We start from the raw sequence: 18,884 nt of genomic DNA, 5'->3' as shown, positions 1-18,884 counted from the left end.
ATCTGGTCATGCAAGTCAAAAGTGATTATGGAACATTGTAAAAATACTAGCTTCAAGAGGACATGATTATGGGAGCTCATCTGTTGGGGTGCTTCCACATCGGAAGTAGCATATCTTGTCAGCTGCTCACAGCTCACTGTGGTAAAGGTATACAAAGAATGGTGTCAAACAGGTCAAACCACCCCCCGTCGACAGAACTGTAAATGATTATACAAGGCGAATGCTCGTGGTGTGCAAAGAGTGCAGTGAATTGTACAGGATGAATGGCAGGTCACTATGTGACAGCTGACATTGCAATACAATATGGGGAATGCAAGAACAATATCCCAAATGACGACATGCTGTACACTTAGCCGTATGGGATTCCACAGCAGATGGCCCAAAAAACACCCACTTCTCACCACTGATTATTGTCGATGGTGGAGGCTATGGTGTCAACAACATGCTGGTTGCACACCGTAGGACTGGGAATGAATGTGCTGGTTGGATAAGTACAAATATCTGGTGCAACACACCGATGGACACCTTCATGTGTGGCCCAAGCAATACAAGTCCGTGGGCACATCATACACAGTACCGGCTATGCAGATGATGGAGGTTGCTTAATATGGAGCATGTTTTGCTGGCAAGAACAAAGATCCCTGGTGCTTATGGACCAATATTTCACTGGTGAGGTCTACTAGTAGCTCTTAGGAGTCATGTGCACCCGTCCTGTTTGAATTTTTTTCCAGACAGAAACAGGATCTTCCAAGATGATGATGCACAGTGTCATTGGGCCCACTGTGCATGAGTGATTCGAGGAACAGAGTGAAGATATCACACATCTCAATTGGCCTCCAAATTCGCAGTTGAACATCTGTGGGATGCTTTGGAATGGGAAGTGAGACCTATGAACACACAGCAGTCATGTATTCCAACAATGTGGAAAGCCTTGCAAGCAGCATGGCTGCTGATTCCTACAGACATCTAGTGGAGTCAATGCCTAGGCAAACAGTGGGTATTATCCATGCAAACGGTGGGTCAACACGGTATTAGGTAGGTGATCATAATTCAGTGATTGCTCAGTGTGTGTGTTTTTAAATGAATTCTATTCATTAAGGACTGTTGTCTATAATGTTGAGTTTTGATGGGGGAAGATAACTGGCATGTTGGACTGTGAGGAGGAAGAGAAATGGGAAGCAATTTGAAGTACTACATCAGGCTTAGAAATAGCTTTTTTTTTTTGTTTTTTAGAGTATTACTTTAGAATATAGGACACTTGGAACTCTGAAATTGCCTCCTTGAAGACATAAGGTTAATATGCATACATGATAAAATAATAAATAATTATATATAAATAAAAGTGACAATAATAAAACTTGGCTAAATGAGCCAAACTGTTTCTTCAAGCAAAGAACTTCTGCTGCTATATAAAAAACTGAGACTAATGAAACAGTTTGTTAAGGCTATAGATAAAGTGAAGGTGGTTTCTGGTGCATCATTTCAAAATTTCCTGAGATGAGTGATGCTAGTGTACTAGACTACCAGACTACAAAACCAGAAAGTTTCTGAAAACGTACATAATTTCAGCTGTCTCAGAAATAAGGAAAACTTGGTTAGTGTTCAGAGCATTGTGAAAAACTGCTTAGGCATTACAGAACACTCTGGACTATGAGAAGACTGTCAATAGTCAACAATATGCTTACTAATTCCAAAACGGTATGTTTCAGCAGGAGTGTGATGAAGGTTAATTTTTTCCCACGACCACCTTGAATACTCTCCACAGAACCTTGGAGTAGCGAGTGACGATATCTTGGTGAAAGGTTTCACCAAGACACCAAAACTATGAAAAAAAAAAAAAAAAAAAAAAAAAAGAAACTTGGGTAAACAGAATGAGATTATGAGAAATATTTGGCAAAGGATGCAAAGAAAAACAGTAAGGACTTCTTTACTTATGTAAACTCTAAAATTAAGGGGATTAATCAGATTGGTCCACTTGACAGCGACGGATCGATTGCTGATGAACCTGCTGAGGTAGCTGACAAGCTGAATGAGTATTTTGCATCTACCTTCACACATGAGGAAATGTGTAGGAAAATGGAGGCCAGAAGCTTAGCAACCTCTGGCAGGGAGCTAAATGATTTTGTAATAACTGAAAGCAAAGTGGAGTAGAAATTGTTGAAATTGAGCATAAGAAAGGCACCTTGGGTGGATGGGATCTATCCAGTTATATTAAAGGAAGCAACAAAGGAAATAAGCAAACCATTAGCCATAATTATGAAAGCTTGTCTGGACTCAGTGGAGGTCCCCATGGACTGGAGATGTGAAAATGTGACCCCAATTCACAAAGGGGGATAAAAGTGTAACATGAGTAATTACAGACTTGTTAGTTTAACTTCTGTTCTAGGGAAAATAATGGAGTAATAGGTTAAAGAGGCAATGCAGAATCATCTAGACAAGACTGCATTTATAGTTCAGACACAGCATGGGTTTGCTAAGGGAAAGTCCTGTCTGACAAATTTGATTGGATACTATGATGTGGTCACAAAGGAACTGGATGCAAAAAATAATTTTGATATCATATACTTGGATTTTAGGAAAGCTTTTGATACTGTTGCACATGGAAGACTACTGTACAAATTGGAGAGGAATGGCATTAAGGGCAAGGGATAAAAGGATGGTTGAGTGGGAAAAGACAGAGAGTGGTAATCAATGGACACTGCTCTTCATGGACTAATGTTATCAGTGGAGTACTTCATGGTTTGGTGTTGGGCCCGTTGTTGTTTTCTGTATTTATCAATAATATTGATGAAGGTGTAACAGGGTTAATGTATAAGTTTGCAGATGATACGAAGGTTGGCAGGGTTGTTAATGATGGTAATGATAGTACACTACTGCAATAGGATCTGAAAAAGTTGAGCAGATGAGCTGAGAGGTGGCAATTGAAATTTAACATTGACAAATGTAAAGTACTGCATGTGGGTAGCAGTAACCTCAGAGTAACGTACCAACTGGGTGGCACTACACTCACGTAGTGGAGAATGAAAAGGACCTGGGGGTAATTGTGCAGTCAGATATGAAGTTTTCTGAGCAGTGCAGACAGGCTGCAAGAGTAACTCATGGTGTCTTGTCAATGATATACAGGAGTTTTGCTAGCAGGGATAAGGAGGTGACTGTCCCCTTGCATAAGGCAATGGTCAGGCTGCACCTTGAGTACTGCATACAGGTCTGGAAGCCTCATTTTAGGAAGGATGTAGAGCTGCTGGAATGAGTACAGAGAAGGGTAATGAGATTGATGAGTGGAACAAAGGATTGCTGTTACCAAGAAAAGATTAAGTTCTGCAAATTGCAGAGTCTAGAGACTAGGCACCTGCGAGGTGATCTAATTGAGGTGTATAAGGCCTTGAATGGTTTGAACAAGCTCAAGGCTGATGGAATTCTTCCTCTTGCTCAGATTACTCACCTGAGGGGACACAAATTCAAATTGAGGAAGGATAATTGTAGAATAGATGTGCGGAAATTTAGCTTTACCCAGCAGGTGATTGATAGTTGGAACAAACTTCCATCCATCTGTTGTGTGGAGGTGAACAACTTAAATAAGTTCAAGGCACAAGAACTAGACAAACATTTGGAGTGAATGGATGAAATGGGAAGGTTTTTTTTTTTTTGGACGATGCTTGTTTAACATATGCCTCTACTAATGCTAATGATAGCAGACTACTCTGCTTGAAAAGGAATTCATGTGTAAGCTAAAAAGAGTTTCAGAAAAGTGAAAATTCATCTAAATTCAAATGTTTGTGTCATCTCTTTGGATGACTGATCCAAAGAGGTGACTGAGTATATTATTGTTTTTAATACTCTATACTGAAAACAATCTGCTGAATGTTTGAAATACATATATACTATAAGCAGAACATTTTTTATTTTTAATTTTTGAAAAAAAAAAACCTGGTAAAAAAAAAATCAATTACTGATATGGAACAGCATCTGAAAATTGTACAAGTTCACTTATTTGCATTTAAAAAAATTAGAAAATTAAATATATTTTTTTAAATAAAAAAAAATGTTTAGATTACATACCAGTGTAACCTAAACACTCTGGTTATTTGCGTAGTAGAAGTTTTGTCAAATGAGAAGTATTGACATCAACAAAACTAAAATCGATTAAAGGAAGAAGGCCATAATGACGAATATATCATTACATCTAGGCAACAAAAAAAATTAACATCAATGCTAATACAAGATATACAAGATGTAGTACATACAAGATCCCAAAAGGAAGTGAAGCACCAATGTGAGGAATGAGCAGTGACTAGTTTCAAAATATTTTTAATGTGTGTTGGAACAGGCAACATAAAATTATTTATTTTAATACCATTCTGTGAATAATGACAGACTCTTGTTGTTATATTTCCTCTACTATACTATACTCTTGTTGTTATGTTTCCTTTATTTAACTATACTACGTTACTGAAAGTATCGGGACACAAAAAAAGACAAGAACAGTTTACAGACCGCATTATAATATGGTGTATTAATATTAATAAAGACAAATTGATACAGGGAGGCCTGGCTAATTTAACTATCAGCTTTAAAAATATCACCTGGTTCCATCTAGGTATCTGTCTGTCAAATCCTGTCAAATGTTATTTACATAAGCTCACTAGTTCTACACAATAAGGTGATAACTTATTCCAACAATCAATAATCCTTTGGCTAAAATAAAATTTTCTTGTATCCAGTCAACAACTGTCTTTCTTTAATATAAGTATATATCCTCTAGTTTGTGCTGCCTAAAAAAAAAAAAAAAAAACTCATTATTTAATTACTACAGCCTTTCTAAACTTTAAATATCTCAATTAAGTCCTGATGCACACATCTAGTTTTGAGACTTTGCAACCACAAAACTGAAGTCTCAATTAAAAATCAATTATTTTGTTGAAAATATAGCAAACTTACTCACCCATGCTTTGGAGGTTCCTGAAAACAAGTTCCCAGTAGATAAAAAAAGAAAGGAAAGGCATGGTAGAATTCCATTTGCTTATAGTGAATAGCCAAAGTAAATGCAGCAGCACCGCTTAAATAGTTATCTTTGGACAGAAAAAAAATTGCCCAAAGTGCAAGGCCTAGACTAACACAGTTGTATCTAGCAAATGTTAAGTTCAATGATTAAATACATAGATATACATACAATTAAATATAAAATAGCAGAGATGATGATGAAAAAAATATCTTTTAATGATCCCCTCAGATTTATTCATCAAAATAAAAGAAATTCATGGGCAACTGTTCATTATTACTGCAAATGGTCTGTTATACTGATGAGAAATATAAATGTGCAAATCAGTCCAATTATAAATGATTCTTCTAAGAATCATTTATAATTGCCAATTTCTGGAACAGCACTGGCAAAAGGTGCAAAGATTAGTAATTCTTAACAGCTTCTTCAATCAGGCTGTAGTTCAACTGATCTCAAGTGGAAGATTCTGGAGCAAATTTAGATGATTTGCCAAGGAAATCAATCACCTCAGCCACAAGTATGCTGATTTTCTATTGTTTGGAGATGACAAAGAAAAAATATACATATCTATAAAATAAAAACATGAATATAAATAATTTCATAAGAATTCTATCAAAATTCTTAAGAAAAGTTTACCCTTCAAAACACAATGTAGGTACTACCAAGACTGGTTGTAATAATAAAACAAGCTGAAAGATACATAGAAAATGCTATATTTAATCACCAACACAAGATCATATTGCACTAATATGCCCAGGGAAAAAACTCCAATAGCGAATAATTAAACAGAAATACTACATCTCAAAGGGCATGTCCTCTTTGCTTTCAGGTATATACCTCAAGACAAAGATGACATACCCTTTGCCGAAAACAAAAATTAAAGAAAAACTTACAATATATACTACTTAAGATATAAACAATTCACACAAACCTACTGAAACATCAGCTAAAACAATAAATGTCAAAAGCTATTTAAACTGTTCAGCATCTATTTCTTATTTGGCCTGGTAGCTCATTGTTGGTTTAATATTGCATCAGCACCTTAGGCCACATAAGTTCCAGTGCATTAAGCCTGTACACGTATTCAGACATGTATACAGGCATAATACTCAATTTATGCACTGTGCAGGCTGGAAAATTCCAGAATAACTTATGGGAGAGGGGAACTCCACTCCTTCCACTTGACATAAGTTATTCTGGAATTTTCCAGCTTGCACAGTGCATAAATTGGGTATTATGCCTGTATACATGTATACATTTTAATTTAAGCTTTTCTTTCATTTCTGTTTTTAAGTGCTTGAATACAAAGCAGGTATACTCTTTGAAACAGTATTCATGTTACCTTAGAAATCATGGGATTCCTGTTAAATAACTTGTCATGCTATTTTGCTTCTCTCTGAGTATAACTGTAGTCTCAGAGCAACATTATCTTGTGTCAGTGATTACCAAGTATTTTCTTCATGCTTAAAAAAATTAGAAATAAAGTTGTCTGCAAATCACGTCTTAAATGTCTTCAAGTATTATTTTATTATTATAACTGTTGAAAAGTTTGTAAAACTTTTCAACAGTTATAATAATATAATAATACTTTTCAACAGTTGCTTTTGGAAAGTTTTGTAAACTTTCTGACAACTTGCCCCTTTTTTGGTATAAAACATTGAGTTGCTTTAAGCTGAATACTTTCAGTAAGTTTTTCTTTTTCATAAGGAAAGAGCTTCTTTTAACTTTTTCAATATATGAGAATAAATACAAAGTGATTGGTTGCATCTAACACATTTACAGAAATAGCACAACGCTGTTATAAAGGATACTGAAAATGACCATGGTCAATCAAAATCAGTCCAGGATACAACAATGTTAGACTAGCAACTATAGCCTATGGAATAGGAAGCACAAGATATAAAAATTCTTGTTATAACTGTGTAATTATCTTTATTTTCTTTTCTACAGTTTTAAAGCAAAACAAAAGACATTACTATTAACAGGTTATTACTAAAAAATAACTCTTAATATTTGATCTCACAAAATCCTACAGAAAGAGTACAATACTATAATAAAAGATTGACTACAGTAATTAAAAATTACCGTGGTCAATCAGACAATGGTACAATAATGTTAGAGTAGGAAATATGGCTTACAGAACAAGAAATACAAAATATTAAATTTTTATGATAACTGTGTAATTATGTTTTATTTCGACAATTCAAAAAATAAAAATAAATAAAACTATTAATATCTGATCTCAGAATAACATAAGCATAAAAAGTCAACTAGGATATAATATTTCAACATAGATAATGAATATTTTTAGCATTATAAAATGTACTTAATAATTTGTAGAGAACTGAAAATAGTGTATTTAATCACTAAATAAACAATTAAAAATTCAATTGAAAACAATTAAAAATCAATTGAACGCTAATAAAAAAATTAATTAAAAGAATGCAAAATGATTTTCCTTCCTGAAGTTGACAATGCTTTTCAACCATACGTCGCGATCACAGGAATGAAAATTACCAAATATGTGTGAGCAAGAATCTTAAATAGAGATTATTTGTCTTTGCACATGCGCATAAACAACCATGAATCAGAGATTAGATATGGATGGCGAATGTTAATAGAATTCTCATATAATTTAATGTTGATGGTTTCTGCAATTAATAGCCTCCTATAATTACATTGGACACTAAGTATTTTGGTCTCGTTAAATTTAAAAATAATAATAATAAAAAATAATAAATAAATAAATAATAATAATAATAATAATAATAAATAAAAAATAAAATTTTTTTAAAATTGTTTTCAATTTAATTTTTACTGTAATGTAATATTCGTTTTAATTTCTGGAGAGTATCACACCGAAGTGTTCTACAAAAATAGTGTATTTGAACAGTAAATAAACAAAAAATAAATTAAACGCAATAAAAAATTAATTAAAAGAATGCAAAATGATTTTCTTCCTGAAGCTGACAATGCTTTGACAGTATGTCTTGATCACAGGAATGAAAATTACCGAATATGTGTGAGCAAGAATCTTAAATAGGGATTTGTCTTCATGTATGTGCATAAACGGCCATGAATCAGAGATTAGATATGGATGCCGAACATTAATAGAATTCTCATGTAATTTAATGTCGACGGTTTCTGCAATTAATAGTCTCGTATAATTACATTGGACAAAGTATTTTGGCCTCATTAAATTAAAAAAAAAAAAAATGTAATTGTCTTCAATTTAATTTTTACTGTAATGTAATATTCGTTTAAATTTCTGGAGAGTATCATACGGAAGTGTTCTATGTTTCATATTGAGGTATACTTCTCTTATTCTTTTACAAATAACTTAAAGGCATATACAAGTATAATAAGTTAAAAACATAATATACCTGAACTTTAATAAGTGCAGATTAGGGTGGCATTTCCAAAGCCTGGGTTCTGAGGACTCCAAGGAGATAATGTGAATTCAAATATGTCATCCAGCCCATTTGCACAAATCAGTAAAATTTAGAAAAATCTTATCAATATACTGTCTTTAAAAGAATAATTATTGTACACTACTGTCTCTAAAAGAATAATCAGAGCAACCAGTTGTTAAAAACTTTAATCACATCATTATACAAATTACTTTAGAAATTTCAAAGGAAGCATATCTTATAGTGCATTAAATCTCAATTTTAAACTGTAAAGTGAAAAACTGTCAAAATTATTTAGAATTTAAAGAATATCAAATAAGGGGGTTACCTAAACATAGTCCTATTTAGGACTAGGTTTAGGTAACCACCTTATTGATATCAACATGCTATTCTATGCAAATGTACTTGAGGCTCAAATGGGAGTCCACAGCCAACTAAGGAATAAGACAGTTGGACCAGGTATTAACTGAATCTTGTACAGTAGCATCTTTGAAGGTAAGGTTTAAACCATTTTTACAAGCATTTTATGTCATTATACAGTACCTTCTTATTTAGAGTACAATAAATACATTTTCATATATTTATTATACTATTTCCATGTTAACTTACTATTCAAATCCAATTAATATGATAAAAATATACCTTTCAAAGTCTTAGGGATGCAACTTCCCATTACAAAATTAAGCTTATGGGAAAGAAAATATTCCACTAGCACCAGTTTTTCCAAATATATTACTTAACCTTTATAAAACTACCTAAAGGCATTAGGAATAATGATTGATATATTTCTATGAAACAAACAGCAAGTGGCTAAGAGCCATAACAGAACTAAACACTAAGGTGACAACTATTAATGAAACTTAGGGAGCAACATATACATTTCTTCAGCGGAATTTAGCAACCGAAATGTGCAAATCCACTTTCAGGTTCAATTTGTAGCACATTTATACCATTGTTAAAGGGGGAGAGATAATTTCAAAAATTTAAAACTATCAGAAAGAAAAATTTTGCTACCAAAAAGAAATGAAATAATAGATTAACTTGCCTTGTCCCTTGTCTTAGAAGGTTTTTTAATGGTATTCCAATAGAATATCACACTAGGAAAGTATATGAGGAGATCAGCTATAATAACTGTAAAAAAAAAATAATATAATTATATGAATTTTATACTCAATACAGTAACATCAGTTTTTAGAGGGCTTGAATGCAATTAAGTGGACCCTTTAACTTAAAAAAAAAAAAGCTGAAACCTTAAATAATGTCTGTAAAACAAGACTAAAATTTGAGACAATTTTAGCTATAAAATATCACTATGTAACAAAAAATTTATATTTATATTTAACTGTTTCTTACATGATTTTGCATGCTGGATCCAATGTTTGATTTTGGCCTTGTTAAATAAATTTTTGCAGCAATTGATAGTTTTTATGTTTTGTGACTTACAGAAAATTACGAATTACATAGATGTGTAACAATTATGTAATTATGAATTACATTGTACTATATAATTCATAATTACATACTACAATGGGTGTCTTACAATAATTAGTCCCTGTAGCGGCAGGCCAACATTACAAGGTCAATTTCGTGGTAATCATAATTGTATGCCTATTCCTATACCTGGAATATTGAGAGAGCCCACAAACCAACATGATGACTGCTACAATTATATGGTGGATACAGAAAAGTTTACAAGGTCTGTGGATCAAAAAACCACCATAGTATATTCCAACATATTATCACCTATTGATTCAGTACCAGACAATGAAGATCTTCCAATTCCCAATCCACCTTCCAAACAATAATCATCAGAACTGGAAGATGAATCTGGTGAATAGGATATTATAGATACCTGAGTACAAGCTGAGAAATTATAGGCATTTTCAAAATCAAAAAGTACAGGGGCATCTTATATACAGATTACATCAGGTTTGTTTGTTTGTTTTGGGGTTTTTTAGGTGCATCAACATCTATGGCCATAGTGCACCACACATCAGGTTTCCTACATATAGAGAAAACTTTATGTTAATTAACCTAAAATAATTTTTAAATGTTACTGGGAAAAATCTATCTTGTTCTCAGTCCTTTATAGAGTGAATGCAAATCATAGATTATTGCATATCTAGTTGCTACTAATTTTTGTTGCATAGTGTTTTATAGAACAAATCCCATGACACTTGCATTTCTCAACTTTTTGGTGCCTACATTTAATGTTGCACAGTAGCTGGAAATTGATATTAAAGTGCCTTTGTTTTAATCAGAAGTGCAGTTGATAGAACTGTAACCATATAAAACTAATTATTAATTCTTTCTATAAAAAGTGAAAGTATAGCTAAAATAAACTGAAAATTGAGCATCATATGAAGCTGGCTTTAAATGGAATAAAATTGCATTTTCCAAGTTTTTTCCAATAAAATAATTTTTCATTGCTCATATGATAAGTGATATATAGTATCTTTGATTTTATAAAAATGCATTAATATAAATATTCCATTCATTTACCATCAAAAAAGGTTTTACATCAAACTGTTCTGCACACTTCACATTTCATTATGTCAAAATATACAAAATGAGCCACATCAACTATGCTCTCAAAGCACATTCTAATATGAATTTACACACATCAATACATTTTCTGACTTTCCAAGGCCCAAAAGTAGAACTGACTTCCACCTGAATATCTACATTAATTGGGATTACATCTCAGAAGCTTATCCATGTAAAGTTACATTTTCCTAATCAGTAAGAACTGGATGCAGACTGGGCTAGCCAGGTAGGTAAAGTGCCTGCCTGGCAACCCAAAGGTCGTGGGTTTGAATCTCGCCTCAGGCTTGGATCAGAGTAAAATGCAAAAACTTTGGGAGGTGCATTATGACCACAGAAGCCGATGCACCAACAACTAACAAAAAAAAAAAAAAAAAACTGGATGATTTAGCAAGGGAATTGAGTGTAACCAAATCCAACAGATATTTTGGATTTGGTTACACTCAATTACCTGATATTTCATTTAAAAGAGTAGAATCCAGTTGATCCCAAGACTTCCACATACAGAAAAAGATATGCTATTTATGCACATTTTTACACTGCTTCAGAAATCCATGTGCTATTGTTCTGATTTGATTGGTCTTTATGAAGAAATTAGTATTAGTCGCAATCACAACCCAGAAGAGTGGCAATTTTTCACACAGTTAAAGTAAAAGTTTGAAGGCTACATTGCTTCACAATGGGAATATATGCCCATTGATTCCCATTATGCACTTTGTTCACATAAATGAAAACTATGGAATTTCAAGGAAGTGTTAGAGAAAATGAAGTAGGACCAGCATAAATAAAATGCCATGGAGAGTTCAAAGTGCTGGATTCCTTCTGAGTTTGTACAGTGGTTTTACTAAGTTTCCTTACTTTCTCTACCTCTGGCACAGCAGGGAAGCAGATCAGCACAACCTGGTTCTTGGTTCAGAGGAGAAAGGTCTGCCAGAACTGAAATGTGGACGGATACACACAATGTAGTAAGCAATCCCCAGGGTTCAAACAAAGTTTTGCTTATATCAGATTATTCATTCCCAGAGTTATAATACAAATTGTCATAATCAGAATAATAATGATGATGAGAATTTGTACTATAATTCCATGAAGCAAAAATCTTTGTATATCCAATGTACATCCAATAGTGTGTACTGTATTATTATTATTTTTTAATGCCTTGTAAAACACTTCTGTGAAGTCAAAATGTTTTAAACATTTGCTGCCTCTCAAACAAATACCGAAAAATTAAAATCAATATTCCACAATTAACTGTAAAAAAAAAAACACCTCTATAAGAAACAGTAAGTGGTTATATACAGTCAAATGTGATTATATCTGACTTCATTTGAGTAAAATTTATAATAACAAACAACCATACCTGTAGATCTCATAAAAATCTTATGATGATAGCTTTCATGGCCTCGAGAAATATGCAGCTTTACCCAATCTTTATTAAACCATTGAGCACTATGTAAGAAAAATAAAATGACAAAATTAAAATGATCAGTTTTTTTTAATTAACTGAATAAACAAATAAAGCTGACTCTCAATTATCCATGGACAGTTTGATCATGACAGAACCAGGGTATCCTGCAATCGGTTGTTTATTCATAACATCATTCATCTTTTTTTTCACTATGTTATGAGAGTAACCATAAGTAAATACTTTGTGTTTATTTATGGCTACTCTTATAACAAAGTTATTTATAGTTTACTCAGGGAATTTGTTATGAGAGACGAACAAAGAGTTTGTGTTCCAACGTAGAATGAAATCTATACAACGTAAAATTTTAAGTGTTTAGGCCAACCCTTCTCACTAGTGCAAAGTTTGTTTGTTGTTGTCTAAATTTAGTTTTTAGAAGCATTAGCGACTAAGGCCATATTGCTCCGGGATATGCGGTGGTCATTCCCTGATCTTTCCGCATCCTCCGTATTTGGTGGTGACGGGCTCAAACCCCGGTCTAATCAAGAAGCGTGTGCTACGCACTGCTGCTCCTTCCCACCTGGCTACGGAGGCGCCTCAGTGCAAAGTAAATACAGTGCAACCTCAATATAATGTGGGTGTCAAAGGACAAGTTTAATACCCACATTATAAGCAAAGCACGTTATAGCCAAAAAATTTTACTATTTTTTCCCCCAGTTTTTTTTAAACATAAATACACTACTTAGTAAATAAATACTTTATTTATTAATGTTTTATGAGTATACAGACTAAAAGACAATTTAAAAGAATGATATTAAAGGTTATATCATTCCCTTTACATTCTACTAATACACAATGTTCTTATTGACTTAACATTTTATGCACTGCATCCATTCTGAAATAGTCATGTAATTTAGTTTGCCGGAACTGATGACAGCATTTTCTCAGTACATATTCTTAATAGTGGTCTGATGCAATAAATGATGACTCTGATCACTATCACTCTGATGTTCTAACCATGCCATTACCTCATTAATGTTTTCAAGCACTGTGTTAATTTCTGCTGCTTTTCCTTACATGAGTCATCCACATTATCTTCTGAGTCACTGCCTATGTTACTGGCCTTCAGTTTGTCAATTTTCTTCCCACTGTTCAGAGGCTGTGATTTCTTCCTTGTTCAGGTAATGCACAACTGGAGCTGACACATTCACCTCAATCCAAGCAGGCAGGTCATTTGCTCTAAGACTGCCAGTATATTAAAATTGGGCTTTGCGTCTTGTTCTGAAAATGCTGCTAATTCAAGGTTATTATTAGTGAGCTCATCTCTCCAATCCCTTTTTCCAGCAGTTTTCAATTGCTGCTGAGCTTGCTTTATCCCATGTTAATCCAATATTGTATGCAACATCTTTCGGTGTTAATGTTTTCAGAAATTCAAGTTCTAGAATTTCTGAGTTCACAACACCAGCAAGTAGCTCGCCATGATAGCAGGCTCTGAAGGCTTGAATAATGCCCTAATCCATGGGCTAAATTAGCACAGTTGTGTTCCTTGGCAGAAACATGATTCTGATCTTGCCATTTTTCAATTTCAGGACATCAACTGAAGTGATGCAACAGTAACAAAGCCTTTTCTTCAAGTTTTTTAGAAAGTGGGTGGCAACTCACTAATGGTATAAACTCACTTTCACACCATGAAGCAAAAATATCACTTGGTCGTCCATCCGTTGAAGCTATTTTTATAAATCACAGGTAGAGATTTCATGCTGACATGCTTAAAACACTGAGGGCTTCAACTTTTACCAATGCACAATCATTTTAGCTTGTGATTTACAGTCTTGTTTGCACACAGTAACAGAGTAATTCTGTCTCTGTTATTTTTCATGACCACTTTGTTGGGTGCCTTTTTAAAATCCAGTGACTTATCAGGTAGAAGTTTACAGTACAGCTGTATCATCACAGTTATACTACTGTTCATCTGTGAATTCACCATCCTGAATCACATTACACACAAATTCAGGAAACACTTCTGCTGCTGTAATGTTCCCCAATGCAGATTCACTTACACGACTAATCTGGGACACCTCATGACAAGCCTTCCATCTCCAGTTGCCTTTCAGAAGCTCTAAATGTGTCCTCATCTCCACCAAGTAGCTTATGAAATTTAAGTGCCTGCATACAATCAAAAATTACCCCATTTATTGGTACCCCTTCAGTATGCTTCTGTAGAAACCACTTGTATAAGCACTGATCCACATCACCATTTTCACGAAGTCTAGTTTTCTCTCTTTGGAGGCCTACTTATCTTCTACAGAGTCTACGAATGGACACAATTTTTCTTCCTCTTTCATCCAATCACAGATCGTTCCTTACGGAATTCTACACTCGCAAAATGTACTGCATTTTGTTTCACCACTCTTAACCCTTTTGATAATCTTCAACTTTTCTTCAACTGTGTAATTTTTTCTTTTCGTGGCCATTACTTCAGTTCTATTGATTTACTAATTTTTCAACATATTTCTGATGCCCTAGAAGTTTGAGAAAATTAAATCAAAACTGTCCGACCTATGATAGTGCCGAAATGAAGTTTGATTTTTCCATAAATCACTTGTCAGTTCATGTATATTTTTGTCTAGTTTAGCCTTTAGCAGTTTTTGATATCCTAAGTGTAACTTCTAGCTGAAGAAAGGATGTCATGTGAATGTTTACAAAAATTTACTTTGTAACTAGTGTAATGCACTTCACAAATGGTAGCCATATCCCCATAAAGAGGTAACTGTTTATAATTAGCATTCCACTGATATACTCTTTTATTGCACCTCTAGTTGAGGGGTGAAACTGCAATGGGTGTCTACAATAATTAGTCTCTGACGAGTCCTGTTGTTTACAAAAATTACTCTGCAACTGAATACTGAATATATTGAAGCAAATATACAGCCAATTTTTAGCTGATTTCCCCTCTTTGAAATACAGTAGCAGGATATACTTGGATACCAGTATTTACAGTATTCCCCTTTTCAAGTTTCCAATATGAAATTGCTAGTTCTGTTAACACACTACTCTTTTTCATAATTCGTTTTGGTGGACATGATCAAACCTAAGGTATATCTGAAACGGTAGTACGAAGAGGCGCATTATATCATGGTTGCACTGTATTATCAGATTAATGACAGCATTTTTGATAGACATTATGTGAAGTAGAAAATAGAAAAATCTGCAATATGTATTATCATAAAACTATCTGAAAGTACAACTTCCAAAAATAGCAAGCATATTCAGCAAGCTCCCTGAAGTTTGCTGAATGTACATGCCAACATTTGGCAACTATTAGGAGGTTCTGCTCCAGCATCTTTAATTGTTGTTAAGTGATATGCTGAATTTAAGCATAACATAACTGCATATTAAAACAGTGACTGATCTGAGTCCCTATTAATGTCTTCAAGTTTCACAATGTCTCACTGATCAGATCTACTTTTGAGTACATCGGTATTTCATATACAATCAATATTAAGAAACTATTTGAAGCAGAGAAAGGAATCTGAAAGATGGATACGGTGAATGTTAATAATAAATAAAAAAGAGAACAGACCTATTAAGACTGATGGCAATTCTGGAACGTTCTGCATAAACATAAAAAACTAACTGTCTCGGTTTATAACCATGGATCATATTTCAATACAGAGCCCAAACTACAAAACATGGCTCTGCACTTTGAGTTCACATTTTTATCTAACTTGAAAATTCAATTTTTTTCCGTTTTGCTGCCGTGATGGGAAAAGACATACTACTAATTTTTTGAAATGCATAAAAGGCAGTGCTTGTCAGTTACCTATAGCAACAGCTAATCAAAAAAGTGCCCAAATAATTATGGATAAGAGGCACAAGAACATTATTTTATCATGGCATTGGATACACCAACAAGTCTTCTGCAGCAATGGAGTTGCGAGCATTATATAACATATTCAACCATAATGTCATGCTGTTGTTATTTGGTTTTTAGGAGCATTAGCAACTAAGGCCATATTGCTCCGGGATATGCGGTGGTCATTCCCCGACCTTTCCGCATCTCCGTATTTGGTGGTGACGGGCTCGAACCTCGGTCTAATCAAGAAGCGTGTGCTACGCACTGCTGCTCCTTCCCGCCTGGCTACGGAGGCGCACCCATAATGTCATAATGTCACAATATGATGTGACATATTCAATCTGTACAAGTGCCAATTCCTTCAAAAATCTGATCCCAGTGACTTCTGTTTGATTCTAAACTGAAAAATTTTTACTGCCTTCAGAGAATGAAATTAAACGATCAGAATATCCTATTTGCTGGGGTTGCCTAATTGATGAACTATAGAGGGAAATTGAGTATGTCCTGGAAAAAAAATTGCCCATAGAAATAGTGTAATAAGGGGTTTTTATGTTCTGGATCAGACTATGAGACTTATTGCACAAATATATATCTTCGTATTACTGAATTTTATAGGCACTTTTAATTATAATATGATAATATAAATTACAAACTCATTTTTTTATCAGTCATATTAGCATACATGTGTAAAGTGTCTACTGTCTTCACCATGTCTGTCCATCTGCATATAATAACTTAACACTCAATGGATGGATTTTCATTAAATTTTATGTTTAGCTCATTTAGAATAATTTGTGAAGCTGTCTCAAATTTAATTAAATTGGACCAACAGAAATCCAGAAATTATTATTTCTTTTTCCATTTATTTGATATCATAAAGTCAACTCCCAATGAATAGATTTTGATGAAATTTTATATTTCATCAAAATTCACCTTATCAAGCAGTACCAAAATTTATCAAAATCAGAGCAACAAAAATCTGGTATTTGTTATTTCTTCATCTCTCTATCTGCAGGTAATAAATCAGTGATTTAATTTTCATGAAATTTTATATTTGGCTTTTTGAGAATGATTGTTGAGACCTCAAAAATTCTATTAAAATCAGACCAATAGAAATCCAGAAATTATTTTTTGTTTTTTTTATACATATCATATAGGCTATCCAAATACCACATATCGTAACAAAGCACTTGATATTATGATTGTTGTCATGCACTGAGTGAAGAAATGAAGAGGCAATACGGTGAATGCACAAAAACAAAATACTCTTGATTCATGCATAAAAGTCATTGCTTTTTTTTATAAATCATGTATTATTACTATTTGCAATATGCCTGAAGTGTAACATAAATTAACTAACTTGTGTTATTAAACAAAGTGTCATTATACATTTCAGACTTGTACTCACTTCTCATGAGCCTATCCCACACTTTCATTTTGCAATAATGCTTTTATCAATTATTTTGAGGAAAATTCCTCAGGTTTCATGATCAATACTAATTTAGACAGAATAACCAATGCTTATGAAAAATAAAAAAAACCTGTTCAACTGCATGATTAATGTATGTTAGCATAGTAAAGGTCAAAATTAAAACAAATTAAAATTTATCATTCTGTTTGGGAAAGTAATTTTTTCAAATCAGTTCATCATTTATGGAATTAAAAGCAGTAAAAATATTAATATCCAGAGCCAGTGGGAAGACAATTGAAAAATGGAAGGTGAGTGACATAGGGAGTGACTTAGAAGATAATATGGATAGCTTGTGTAAGGAAAAGCACCAGAGATTAATGTAGTGCTTGAAAACATTAGTGAGGTGATGGTGTGGTTAGAACTTCAGAGTGATAGTGAACATCTTCATTTGTTGCATCTGACCACTATTAAAAATTATGTACTGAAAAAATGCTGTCATCAGTTCTGGAAAATTGAATTGCATGACTATTTCAGAAGGGATGCATAAAATGTAAATCCATAACAACATTATGTATTAGTAGAATGTAAAGGGAATGATATAATAACCTTTAATACAGGTGACCCCCGCTTAACGCTGATCATTCGTTCCGGAAAAACAGAGCGCTAAGTGAATCCGCGCTAAGCGAGCGCCGCTTTCCCATAAGGTAACATATGTATTTGTGAGCTGCGGTCGGTGCCATAGGATATTTCCTAATCAATAATAAACGGTAATGAAAAGATGCACAAATGTCGGTCAAAATATTTAATATTCAAATATTTGCACATATAAAATATTCTGCATTACATACGTATAATTATATGGTAACTACTTGCGTATCAAAAGTAAACTTAAAATTCCAATTAAAATAATGAATTTAATTGATTTAATTTAATGGATGAATTTAATCATGAGAAATGTGTGGATTTTGAGTTGAACTTTGGCCCTCTTCCAAATAAACTAAAAGGAGTATTAATTTTAAATGGCCCGCAGCGTTACCACCCAACAATAACGTCAACTGATCCTTCGCCGCTTTGAAACTTGGCATGTTTTTTCTTCTTTCAATATGAAACTTCTTTTAGGCATTCGTTTCCACAAAAGTCCTGCTTCATCTATGTTAAAAACTTGTTGAGAAGTATAACACATAATGCCCCTCTTCAATAATTTTAACAAGTTCTTTTTTGAAAGTTTCGGCTCCTTGATCTGCACTCCCTGGATTCTA

The 18,884-nt window shown here is 33.6% G+C and overlaps 1 protein-coding gene across 1 annotated transcript in view; it reads right to left on the bottom strand.

Moving 5' to 3' along the window:
• The window catches only part of gny (ALG6 alpha-1,3-glucosyltransferase garnysstan), a 75,391-nt gene that overhangs the window by 43,233 nt on the left and 13,274 nt on the right, over window positions 1-18,884 (bottom strand). The window contains exons 4-7 of the mRNA XM_090369149.1: window positions 12,314-12,402; window positions 9,455-9,540; window positions 6,811-6,875; window positions 4,943-5,125 (exon numbers count right to left, since the gene is read on the bottom strand). Coding sequence (XP_090225275.1) covers window positions 4,943-5,125; window positions 6,811-6,875; window positions 9,455-9,540; window positions 12,314-12,402 — 423 coding nt within the window. The remainder of the gene's footprint in view (window positions 1-4,942; window positions 5,126-6,810; window positions 6,876-9,454; window positions 9,541-12,313; window positions 12,403-18,884) is intronic.

The sequence above is a fragment of the Mastigoproctus giganteus genome, chromosome 1, assembly GCF_048544385.1.
Source record: "Mastigoproctus giganteus isolate SK-2022 chromosome 1, ASM4854438v1, whole genome shotgun sequence".
In the NCBI taxonomy this organism is placed as follows: Eukaryota; Metazoa; Arthropoda; class Arachnida; order Uropygi; family Thelyphonidae; genus Mastigoproctus; species Mastigoproctus giganteus.
The sequence above is the reverse complement of the archived record's forward strand: the minus strand, read 5'-3'. Positions and strand labels throughout refer to the sequence as shown.